At 41.6% G+C, this 13,320-nt stretch overlaps 1 protein-coding gene across 5 annotated transcripts in view; it reads right to left on the reverse strand.

The window, feature by feature from the left end:
* Positions 1–13,320, reverse strand: part of DOCK4 (dedicator of cytokinesis 4) — a 505,372-nt gene that overhangs the window by 61,512 nt on the left and 430,540 nt on the right. For all 5 annotated transcript variants that reach the window (XM_073573298.1, XM_073573297.1, XM_073573296.1 and 2 more), the window contains 2 exons: positions 10,855–11,021; positions 8,408–8,494 (listed from right to left, as the gene is read on the reverse strand). In XM_073573298.1, the coding sequence (XP_073429399.1) occupies positions 8,408–8,494; positions 10,855–11,021 (254 nt within the window). The remainder of the gene's footprint in view (positions 1–8,407; positions 8,495–10,854; positions 11,022–13,320) is intronic.

Genomic DNA, 13,320 nt, shown 5'->3' on the forward strand with positions numbered 1-13,320 from the left:
GTGGACTCTGTTTCTGGGAGCAAGAGCAAAGCTAAGTGGTGTTACCCCTGTTTTGTAACTTTCCTTTTGTGTGTTTCAGTGCAGTGGTGGGATTAGTTTCTGCACCGTCCATTTTACTAGAAAGGGCTAGGTGCAGGGAGAGCTAGGGTTTTTAGGTTCCTGATCGGCGCCCGGTGCGGAACCGGCCTAGGGATCGTTAGGAGTGTAGAGACTCTGACTCAGGGGAGTGCAGGAGGCCTCCACGTCCCCGGTCCCTATCGCAGGGCCCTCCATTATCAGTTTCCCTTGTGTTTCCCCTTATTATTTAAATTCGCCCTGCTGGAGGCGGTGTATCCAGTTATACGTGTAATCCTGAAATTCGCCTGCTGGAAGCGGTGTATCCGGCTACACGGTATATTATTTAAGTTCACCCTGCTGGAGGCGGTGTATCCAGGGTCACGTGTGCCATAGAAATTCGCCCTGCTGGAGGCGGTGTGTCCAGTCACACGTTGACCATCACAGGTTGGCTCAAGGTGCATCAAAAGTTTGTGCTAACATTTTGAAGCACATCTAAAAGCCATGCCCCATCTTGTTAAGCCCATTGGCAGGATAACTCACAATAAAGTTTCACAAACACATAATTTAATATAGTTGATGCAAAAATTCTGTTTTCTTGGCAAATTGAATTAGGATTCTGGTGCGTTTAACTTAGAAAAATCCTCCTAATGTCTGAAAATCTATATACGATAACATCCCTAGAAAAGCATGACTGGTGCCCAGTGTAAAAGCATCTACAATTGGATACTTTCACAGAGTAATTTGTGAGGTGTGCTAAAATTTGGTAGATTGCTAGCACATTGGTAGAATTAGTGGTAATGATAACTATAAGATGTGTTTGCGGCAGAGGATATTCCAATGGTATCATCCAGAGCTTTAAAAGTAACCTACCATCCAGTCATCACCATATCCCCTGAAACCAAATAAATTATTGCATACCTTACTAGATTAGAAGGCGAAACATACTTTGCTCTACAGCACAGAAATCAATTTTTGAAGTAATATACAGTGAAGAGCAAAAGGGTAACAATGTTTTGACCTTTTGACTTTCAGGCTCCAAATCTCATTATCCACTTCTGATTTAAACTTGAGACTGCCATCATTTTATAGACAATCATCTTGGATATCTCATGCTTAAATTTGACTTGGAACTATTTAGCATATGACTAGTAATGCAGATTCTTGTCATGTCACTGCATTATTACGGTTTTGCTCCTAAAGATTTAAATTTTTATTTTGTTAGCATTTCGTAAATCCACTTTTGGCATTCAACAACGCCTGAATCCTTCTGGGCATGTTCTCGATCAGATTCAAACATGTGTCGACCGAAAAGTGATCTTAGGTCTCTTCTACACGTTCCTAAAGTGCATACTGGTCGCCTCACTTGGCTATGTAAACAGTTTTTTCTTCAATTCTACCCACAAGTGTTTGATTGGGTTGATGTCTGGGGACTGTGGGGCCATTCCAGCACTTCAACTTCATTATCATTGAACCATTTGTTTGCCAATCTCGACACATGCTTCGTGTTGTTGTCCTGTTGGAACACTATGTCGTCCATTTCAAACCCATAGTACTCGAGTGTACGAAGTAGCTCATCTTGTAGGATATTCACATATCTTGTAGGATATTCACATATTGCTTAGTCTTGACCATCGATCCTGGTCAAGTATTCAATGCCTTTGACTGTGAGACAACCCCATATCATCAGACTTCCTCCACCGAACGTGACATTTCGGTCAATCAGTTAGCCCCCTTTCCCCCGTTTGACTAGGTTTCTTTCAGAGTCTAGTCTATTGACTTTTGTGTCATCGCTCAAATCACCCGTTTCAAATCTTTAAATATCCACTTTTCATATTTGTTTGCAAACTTGAACTGACACTCATTATGACAATATTGAAATTGGGCTTTTCACTTTTTTTTGACCATCATTCCAGACTTGTGTAACATGTGTCGCACGGTGCTTGCATCTATGTCTGTGATCTCACTATTATGAAGTATACAAGCCACCTCCACTGTCGTGTTTGTCGCCGGAACTGATAGACCTTGAGATGAGCAGACTTGTTGACTCCAATATTTTGCCTGAATGCCCACCTTTTGGCTTCTGAATGGATATTCTTCCAAATGTCATGACACTCTCATGATGCACTGCGGCAATTTTCTTGGCCAAGAGCCGGCTATCGATGAGCTGGATGATGCTTTTTCTCTTTTCTTGGGAAATTCTCTTCATGGCTGCTCCTCGATTCGAACCAATGACCTTTCACTTGGAAAGCAACCTAATAATACACTGAGCTATTAGGGAATGTGAGAACAGGTTGTATTTTGTGGTACTGTATTCAGGAATAAAAATATTTTTCCATCACGAGGCGCAAAACAGTAACAATGCAGTGACATGACAAAAATCTGCATAACTAATCATATGCTAAATAGTTGCAAGTCAAATTTATGTATGAGATAGCCAACGTGATTGTCTATAAAATGATGGTAGTCTTATGATCAAAGCAGTAGTGGATAATGAGATATGGAGCCTGAAAGTAAAAAGTTCAAAACAAAACATTGTTACCCTATTCTCTTCACTGTACTTTTAAGGCTGGAAAAGCACTGGGGCTCACATGGACTTCCATTGCTTCGACTATTCTCTATGAAACACCACTTCTCTAGAAGATGGCTGTCTGACTTTGGCCCTAAAATCTTGCTCTTGAGCCATTCAATGTTGCGATTACATCTGCATGGTAGTTTCCCACCTGTGGGCATACCATCTGGGATACCAAAGTAGAATTGAGAATATACAAGATTTTATTTTGCTTCAAAATTCAATCTTCTGTGGACGAGTAAGAGCCCCGTCACACATAGTGATTTCGCTAGAGAGATCGCTGCTGAGGCTTGTTTCACACTAGCTTATTTTCCACGCAGCGCTCAGCGCCACTAAGCCCCGCCCCCTGCCTGCTCCCTGCCCGCCCCATCCGGTCATCGCCGCCTACTATCGCACACGGCTGCATGCGATCTGCGCACCCTATCTTTAGCATAGGGTGCGCAGACCGTGCGCTAGTAGGATTTTAGCGTGCGCTGCGCACTTTTGAAGGTTTGCCAAGCGCACCAAAAGGCAACATGGTGCGTTCAGTGCACACCGGCGCACCTTCAAAAGTGCGCAGCGCACGCTAAAATCCTACTAGCGCACGGTCTGCACACCCTATGCTAAAGATAGGGTGCGCAGATCGCATGCAGCCGTGTGCGATAGTAGGCGGCGATGACCGGATGGGGCGGGGCTTAGCGGCGCCGAGCGCTGCGTGGAAAATAAGCTAGTGTGAAACCAGCCTGAGTCACAAGTTTTGTGACACAACAGCAATCTCACCAGCGAGATCGCTGTGTGTGACAGCGATCAGCGACCAGCCCCCTTGCCGGTATCGCTGATCGCTGTAGGAAACCGCTGGACATTTCTTTTGTCGCTGGTCTCCAGCTGGCCAGCACGCATCGCTGCGTGAGACAGGCAGGAGACCAGCGTTCTGCTGGTAACTAACGTACACATCGGGTATCCAAGGGACGCACGTCCCTTGGATACCCGATGTGTACATTAGTTACCAGCTCCCTGCATCAGCGCTCTGATAACTAACGAACACATAGACGCTGCGCGCTCGGCGCCGCTGTGCTGATCGCTGGTGAAGCTGTCTGTGTGACAGCTCACCAGCGATCACATAGCGACTCACCAGCGATCCTGACACGTTGATATCGTTGTCGGGATCACTGGTGAGTCGCTATGTGTGACTAACACTTTACGAAAAATAAAGGTATGCACTGACCTGTATATCTATAAGCTACATAGAATTGTATTCTATTTGATGGGAGGGGTGATAAGATTCCTTTAACCATTGCTGTCTTAAGTCATAAAAATGATCCTTTAATAGGAACCTGTCATCTACAAAAACACTATTTGACTGAAGATATAGTGATAATCTACATGTAAATGACATTTAAATAATATCTGGTAGGCTTAAAGAGTGTCTTGAATAGCAAAATGAGGCTATATTCTCCCTTCATCTGCTTAATTTTAGTCGTTAGGATGGTGCAGGGGTGGTTAACAGCTTGCTGTGCACAAACACAATGTACACACACTGCAGAGCAGGCTGTCAATCAATGTGCCGGGAGAGATGTCAGTGTGCTCACTTTATAGTGATGGTTGACTATTACTACCCCCGTATCACCCTGATGATTGAAAGTGAGCAGCTGCAGGGAAGCTATAACTTCATTTTCTCCCAGTAGCCGCTGCTCCAGTAAGACTGCCAGACATTATTTAAATGCTGTTTACCTGCAGATTACCATTATGTCTGCAGGTAATTAGTGTTTCTGGAGGTGAAAGGTTACCTTTAAGTATTACTATTTTAATAAAATATTTCGCTATGGCTATTAGTTAACAGTAGGAAGAGAGGTTTTAAATGCCTAAACAAGTTTGAAGTTCATAATAACCTGTAAATGGGCTTACGTTATTGACTTTAGAGCATAATATATGGAGACAGTGCCTTAAAAAGGTGTTTTATCTGCTGACAGTGGCTAATATTAATGTATACTTCTTGTACTGAATATTTCTGAACGTTAAATAATAAGTGTGTAAAGAGAAGCTAATACTTTTTCAGCCTTCATTTTCTAAACACAATACTAGTTCCTATCAGGCATATTTGCATTAACTTGGCCAATAAATGCCCATTCAGATTGGCCAATTATCATCAAACCTGAACATCCTTCCAATAAAATGTCCATCAGTTTCCCATAATCAACTAATTAGTAGTTTGAAAAGTTCCTGCGTAAGAAAGGAGACTTTCTTTGGGCAAGCATTTTGATGTGTCTGCATACAAGCGTCCCTGGCAATCATAGGAATAGTATTCAGCATTTCCTTTGAAGACTTGTTACCTGTTAAGACGCGCAAGACATTACGACTGTGGTCTTTTGATGGGGAGACTGTGAACCTATTAAAAACTAGAGCGTGATCTGAGGCCATTTGTTTTCTTTTGAAACATCTCTATAGTCATTTTTGGTAGGCTGCATGTTCTATATCGTCACAAGTTAGAGATTACAGCCCTCAGGATATAGGTTTTTTCATACTTTATTGACTATCACATCCCCTATTCCTAACCATTCCTTTAGTTAATTCCCTTCCCCTTTTATGGGTGGTCTTAATTAGTCTTCAGCCTTTTTAAACCCTAGCCTTACTGTTTCGTGTACAGTATACTTGTATTTTTTTTACCTTGACAAAGCCGCACCGAATCGCGTTTGTACAATAATGAACCATTTTGAAAAACAAAAGGTTTCTCATTTACCACAGCGTAGCCCAGTCAATGTGATATCGCCCTCCTCTATTATTAATCATCTGGAAGAAGTTTTTCTTCTTCAGCTATGAGGCAGCAGCAGAAGTTAGACGAGTCTACAGGTGTTGTCCCTTCACACAACACATCCAGGTGAGCGCCTACTCCATACTTTTACTTTACCAACCAGGGTATAGTGCTCTAAGTGTGTGCGCTTTTGTCCTCCTTTTGTTTTGATGGTAAAAAGACACACTGAAAAATGAGTGATGAATATCTGACCCAGAACACTGATGGAAACGTCTGTTTGGAAAACAATTGGACCTCCATATGAGGCCTAATCGGTGTTTTCAACCATCTATTGTGACCAAGATGTGGGTGTGCTATGAGTTCACGACCAAATTCTGCACATTATACAGCATGCGTACATAGAAGAGAACCAAGGAAATAAAAACATCTGATAGTTTGACAGTTGCCATGATGATGAGGATGGGCTAATAAATAGGAGGACAAAGAGGTGGAGCCCATTTCCAATGGCGGATAAATCGTTGGAAGGCGATACTAAACGTATTGGCTGTATTTGACCTTTTCTGTTATTCTGTGCCTGATAATGGCCACATGCAGTCATATTGTTGAAATGCATTTTTAAGGATGATTTAAAAGTCTTAAAAAAACGAAGATTTGTTGTTTTTTTAAACGATATTCTGGTGCTTCAGATTTTTGGAATACAGTTCTTTGTTCTTCGTCTCTTACATGACAGTTTTATATGCCCATTTACCATAATTTTATATTTTGTTTAACGATCAAAAGCTAGACTTCTGAAAGGGGGCACATGTATAACACAGCACTGTATAGGAATAGACATACACTTGTGATCAGGAAAACCACTACAATGCTTGCATTGCTTTCATAATATATGCTCCAAATAGTGTTCTTTTCAATAAATAAGGGGGACGGAAACTAAATCTCCTGCAGCTGGCAGTGGATAGTTTAATAACAGCTCTTATACATCACTATCCATAGACTGGGAAACAACAGCAAGTCTCACTGTGTACTTCCAGAAATGCAGCTCGCAAATTAAGGTCACAGACACTAGGCTTTTGTTTGTATGTTTGTTTGTTTGTAAAGGCTTGGGAAAAAGAAAAGACTGGCATAGGAAATTCTCAGAATGCCGGGAAAGTGTCACTCGGAATTTCAGTATATCTAGAATACTGTTTCATAGTTTAGCAATGTATTATTTTTATAGATGTTTTGCACAGTGCTTAATATATTTTTACAATATGATATTCCATATACTGTATTTTTTGGACTATAAGACGCACTTTTTCCCCTAAAAATTTGGGTGGAAAATGGGGGGATGCATCTTATAGTCAGTATGCAGGCTTACCGGGGGATTGCGGTAGTGGTGTACCAGCGGAAAGGGCGGCGGCAGAGGTATGGCGATGCTGAGGCTCGTAGTTGGTGTGAAGTGCACCTGAGCAGGGTCCCTTCCTCAGGATGCCGGCGGCAGAAATGTGGCGACGCCGCGGCCCAGTGTCCATGGCGAGCAGAGCCGAATGCATCACCGGTTCCCCTGCGATCATTTTCCTGAAACCGAGGCGGTGCGTGCGCAGATTAAGATATCTGCGGCCCTCAACTTCAGGAAAATGGCCACTGAGATCTCAATCTGTGCAAGCGTGGCCTCCGGTGGCCATTTTCCTGGAGCCGAGGGCCTCAGAGATCTTAATCTACGCAAGCGCCGCAGGCTCTCAGATAAGATACGGTACCTTAAATTTGGACAATAAGACGGACCCCCATCTTAGCAGAAAAAAGATTTTTGTATTTTCCACCCCAAAATTTGGAGTGCGTCTTATGGTCCGGTGCACCTTATAGTCTGAAAAATACGGTATATGTGTTAGAAATAAGACCTATGGTAGAGGCTCATTATTCTGGTTTCTGTGGTTAGTTTATGTTGCTGTCTGTACCTGTAATACTTTTGTAGTTTCATTGCTTCTCTCTTGCTGATCCTGCCTCTCTTACAGTCCAAAGATGCATTCACAATTCCTTGAGTTGCTACTGGCACAGGAAACAAGTCTGTTACCAGATAGATCTCTAGTGTCCTAGCCAAATCACGTAATGAGTTTTGAGAGGTGATTTTTTTCTATTTCCAATAACTATATAGCAGCTAGGGAACTAGGGATTATCAGAAAGTAAATCTTTGTACTGACAAAAGCAATGGATGCTGGGAGATTCCAGCTCCGATACCTGCAGAATTGTAATTGCAGCAATTGACTGTGACACAGGCTAGTTAGAATATATGTAATGCATTTATACATTTTATGTAGATCATGTCGATATTTAACTTTAATGTGGCGTCCAGATATTAGGATATACAGGCTAATGCGGTGGCAGCCTGTGCCACATATCATTAGTGCTCAGTTGAATGGCAGTTTGCTTGCATCTTGGAAACATAAAACACATGAAGATATGATAAGCGAGTGTGCTCGTTACTCGAGTTTTCCGAGCATGCTCGGGTGTTCTCAGAGCATCTTGGGCGTGCTCGTAGATTATGTTTGTGTCTCTGCAGCTGCAAGACTTGCGCCTGCTAGTCAGCCTGAATACATGTGGGGATTCTCACAAACAGGCATTCGACACATGTATTCAGGCTGTTCAGCAGCCGCAAATCATACAGCTGCGTAGACACCAGAGCATGCTCAGAAAAACCTGAACAACGAGTATACTGTACTCGCGCATCACTAGATATAACAGATCATCATGAGTTTTATGGTTACAAAATAACAGAAGTTAATACTATGAAATGCATGTTCCACAAAACCTTAGCAAACAACGAATTATGAGGAAGAAGTGTTGGAGCCTTTTCCAGTGAACTATTAAAACCGAAGCATGACCGAGCATACCCGCCTATTTCCTAGTTCAAGTCATTTAATTAGGGCGAGTTTGTAATGTAAATACAGTGTTTTCATGGCAACATATACTGACAATGCACTCAAGTATAAAACCAAGCAATTTCCACAAGATGTGAATATTATATTCTGCTTTAGAGATAAACAGAAGATACCATGCAAGAAGGAACACAGGCTTACCACTTCACGTTTTTCGACTTCAAACCATCGGGAGATACCAGGCAGGCTTTGCACCAGCGTCAGAGCTGTTCTCTCTACCCAGAGGCTCTTAAAAGTGAGAAAAGAGTTTTCGTAAAAATCCACCAAATACATAATTATTCAACTGGACTTAACAAGCAACCAGGAAAAGAATTTTTGACAATTGGGCAAGTCCAGTTCACCCAACAGCTAAATGTTTTGTTTTGGAGATAGATACTGGAGGGGGGGGGGATTATAAATGGGGCGCAGAGGGCCACCATCGGACCACGGGCACTATTTTCATCTCACCTGGGAATAGGTATTGCTAGTTGTACTTCTTTATAATCTCACTGTAAATTAGACCATGTCACTGGTACTTTTGATATTTACCTTAAAGGGAAGCTGTAACCTCATTTTTGCCCTGTGAGATGCGGCCACTGCCATCAGGGGCTTAGCTACAGCATTCTGTAATGCTGTAGATGAGCCCCTGATGCAACCTGAAAGAGAAGAAAAACAAGTTACTGTATATTATACTCACCATGGGGGGGCGGTCCGGTCCGATGAGTGTCGCGGTCCAGTGCACCCCATCTTCTAGCGATGACGTCCTCCTCCTTCTGCCACGGCTCCTGTGCAGGCGTATTTTATCTGCCCTGTTGAGGGCAGAGTAAAGTACTGCAGTGCGCAGGCGCCGGACTCTGTGACCTTTGCCCACGCACTGCAGTACTCTGCTCTGCCCTCAACAGGGCAGATATAGTAAACCTGCGCAGGAGCCACGGCAGAAGTAGGGAAGAGGACATCATCACTAGAAGATGGGAGGCACCAGACCGTGACACCCATCGGACTGGACCACACCCCCAGGTAAGTATAATCTAACTCGTTTTTCTTATCTTTCAGGTTACATCGGGGGCTCATCTACAGCATTACAGAATGCAGTAGATAAGCCCCTGATGGCAGTGGCCGCATCTCATATCGGAAAAATGAGGTGACAGATTCGCTTTAAGTGGCTGGTCATACTGGGCTGGTTCACGTATATATGTGCATAATTTTCTATGGGAAGATTACCATAATTGATGCTTTAAGCACATTTAACCCTTTATCTAACTTTTCATTGACAAGTACTTCTCATTGTGAATTTGAATTGTGTATCTATGTATATATATCATGTCCCATTTGTGACATGCCATGGATTAATACTTATATTTCCTTTATTTTGTAATGATTTTACCCTGTAACTTTGGTCTGCCCTTTATTGGTGGTTCCCTCCTGTCCTGGGGTATGTTTATGTGCAATATTGATATGTGGCTTTTTAACACAATTTTTAAAATTTTTCTAATAAACATACTTTTATTCAATTTATGCTTCACTTCATTCAGGTGGTAGAGTAATCACTGCCCCTTGGTCTGCATGTAAATGCTTATCAGCAGTACCCGAGAGTTGTTGGAGAACCTCCAAGACATGATTTAATGGAAGAGTATCTCCATTTCATTGGATCTCCAAATACTTGAAGGTAAGGCCTGTTTCACACTTCCGTTTTTTCAAATCCGTCAAAATCCGTTGTTTTCCGTAAAAAAACGGATCCGCCATTTTTTGCAGGATCCGTTTTTTTTTGTCCCATAGACTTCCATTACGGTTACCGCGGATCCGTCAAAAAAACGGATCCGTTTTTTTAAAAACGGATCCGTTGGCATCCGTTTCCGTCAAAAAAACGGAAACGGATCCGTTTGGCGGACACAAAAACGGAAGTGTGAAACAGGCCTAAGTCAGAGGCTTTGATAATTACCTTTCCAGCAAAAAAGGGAACTGAAACTATACAGCCATAACTATGTAGGACTGGACTAAAACCAACATTAATTTATATTCCAAAACATCAAGTCAGGGTCGATTTGAGACTTTGTGAGCATCAAGCCATATATTCAATGTTTTGATAAAATTTAAAAAATAGCTTTATCGTCTATGAAAATAATGGCCAACACCAAGTCTGAATGAGGGTCTGATAATGAAAGACTGTTTGATAAATCTATAAAATTACACACTCATTCAAATTAAATATCTAGATCAGCTTACAACTAGACTGTGCAATATTTTAGTCCTACACTAAATTGCTAAAACAGTCCCGAGAAATAATCCTGTCTAATAGGAACCTATCTTTAGCTCTGAAAAATCTCCAGAGGACAAAAGTCTTTTCAAGGGATCCACTTCCCCAATTTCATCCGGATGATAAACGTCTAGATGTAATTGAAAGCTCGCTCACTGTGTGCTGGGAATATTCAAATGCAAAGTAGTCATTTCTGCTAACACAAAATTCCTTGTACTAAATAGCAGAAATAGGAAATGTGTAAAAGAAAAAAACGTGACCTCCTATGCACTCTGCACACTCTTACAGACATTACACTTTCAGCTGGCTTGGCTACGCCAAGAGACTAAAGCATGATTTTAAAAACGTGTTTTACCTTGAATTCATTTTCCTTGTCCTTTGTACCCTTATGGAAAGGTCTGTCATACCGGAATCTCCAAATGTGATTTACTTTGTAAAAGCTTTTGATATTATCAGGGATCCCCTCTCTCTGCAGCACCTCTTGGCTTTCAGGAATAGGAGTAACGGCATAAATCTGTAAATCTGGGCAAATCGTAAAGGCTAATACAAGACAACGCTATATATTTATAAAGAACTAAGGCTTCCTCAACATAACATAGCATACAGTTGTGGCCAAAAGTATTGACACCCCTGTAATTCTGTCAGATAATACTCAGTTTCTTCCTGAAAATGATTGCAAACACAAATTCTTTGGTATTATTATCTTCATTTAATTTGTCTTCAAAAGAGAATGAAGCAAAAAGCAAAACATTGATCATTTCACACAAAACTCCAAAAATGGGCCAGACAAAAGTATTGGCACGCTCAGCCTAATACTTGGTTGCACAACCTTTAGCCAAAATAACTGCGACTAACCGCTTCCGGTAACCATCAATGAGTTTCTTACAATGCTCTGCTCGAATTTTAGACCATTCTTCTTTGGCAAACTGCTCCAGGTCCCTGATATTTGAAGGGTGCCTTCTCCAAACTGCCATTTTTAGATCTCTCCACAGGTGTTCTATGGGATTCAGGTCTGGACTCATTGCTGGCCACCTTAGAAGTCTCCAGTGCTTTCTCTCAAACCATTTTCTAGTGCTTTTTGAAGTGTGTTTTGGGTCATTGTCCTGCTGGAAGACCCATGACCTCTGAGGGAGACCCAGCTTTCTCACACTGGGGCCTACATTATGCTGCAAAATGTGTTGGTAGTCTTCAGACTTCATAATGCCATGCACACAGTCAAGCAGTCCAGTGCCAGAGGCAGCAAAGCAACCACAAAACATCAGGGAACCTCCGCCATGTTTGACTGTAGGGACCGTGTTCTTTTCTTTGAATGCCTCTTTTTTTCTCCTGTAAACTCTATGTTGATGCCTTTGCCCAAAAAGCTCTACTTTTGTCTCATCTGACCAGAGAACATTCTTCCAAAACGTTTTAGGCTTTTTCAGGTAAGTTTTGGCAAACTACAGCCTGGCTTTTTTATGTCTCGGGGTAAGAAGTGGGGTCTTCCTGGGTCTCCTACCATACAGTCTCTTTTCATTCAGACGCCGACGGAGAGTACGGGTTGACACTGTTGTACCCTCGGACTGCAGGGCAGGTTGAACTTGTTTGGATGTTAGTCGAGGTTCTTTATCCAACATCCGCACAATCTTGCGTTGAAATCTCTTGTCAATTTTTATTTTCCGTCCACATCTAGGGACGGTAGACACAGGAACATTCAGGTCTTTGGAGATGGACTTGTAGCCTTGAGATTGCTCATGCTTCCTCACAATTTGGTTTCTCAAGTCCTCAGACAGTTCTTTGGTCTTCTTTCTTTTCTCCATGCTCAATGTGGTACACACAAGGACACAGGACAGAGGTTGAGTCAACTTTAATCCATGTCAACTGGCTGCAAGTGTGATTTAGTTATTGCCAACACCTGTTGGTGCCACAGGTAAGTTACAGGTGCTGTTAATTACACAAATTAAAGAAGCATCACAAGATTTTTCGAACAGTGCCAATACTTTTGTCCACCCTCTTTTTTATGTTTCGTGTGGAATTATATCCAATTTGGCTTTAGGACAATTCTTTGTGTTTTTTCATTTAAGACATTAAATGAAGATAATAATACCAAAGAATTTGTGTTTGCAATCATTTTCAGGAAGAAACTGAGTATTATCTGACAGAATTGCAGGGGTGTCAATACTTTTGGCCACAACTGTATATCCATTCAAATATTTAATAAGTTCCCATGAACATAAACTGGAGCAGCTCTGCATGGTCAGACACAGCCATTGCACAGTACACAGCAGGGGCACATTTATAAGATTATCTCAGCATAGGAAAACAAAAATTAAAACCACATCCAATCAATTATTTTTATTCAAAATGTTATTGATTAAAATGTACACTGTACGTGGGACAACCAGTATTGTACGTTTGCAATTTACAATACTTATAGTCAAATCAGGGATTTCAATTATGTCACATACATCCTAAAATATCACATTTTTATTGTATATTTCTAAAACAGAACATATATCAACCCGAGGAAACAACAAATTAGTCACACCCCTAATGATAAATTCATAACCAAACTGCCAGGCAGATCCTATCAATCAAAAGCAGGACATGAATGGGTGATGTTGCCTATAGCTATATTCACCCTATAAATGTCCTATTCTGAAGCTGCCTGTTCTCAAAGGTTGGAATCCTAATTCCTATAACGAACTTGGCGTCCCTGCTCCTCGATGGCATTTCCGAATTAATCTATAGGTCCCTAAGTAATACAACTATGGACCCAAGTTTAGACAGTCAATACCAAATGCAAGTGATATCCGAAGGTGTGTCCTAAATTTAAGTAACAAAA

Source organism: Dendrobates tinctorius, unplaced genomic scaffold, assembly GCF_039654945.1.
Source record: "Dendrobates tinctorius isolate UK_male_01 unplaced genomic scaffold, ASM3965494v1 ptg000035l, whole genome shotgun sequence".
Taxonomy (NCBI): Eukaryota; Metazoa; Chordata; class Amphibia; order Anura; family Dendrobatidae; genus Dendrobates; species Dendrobates tinctorius.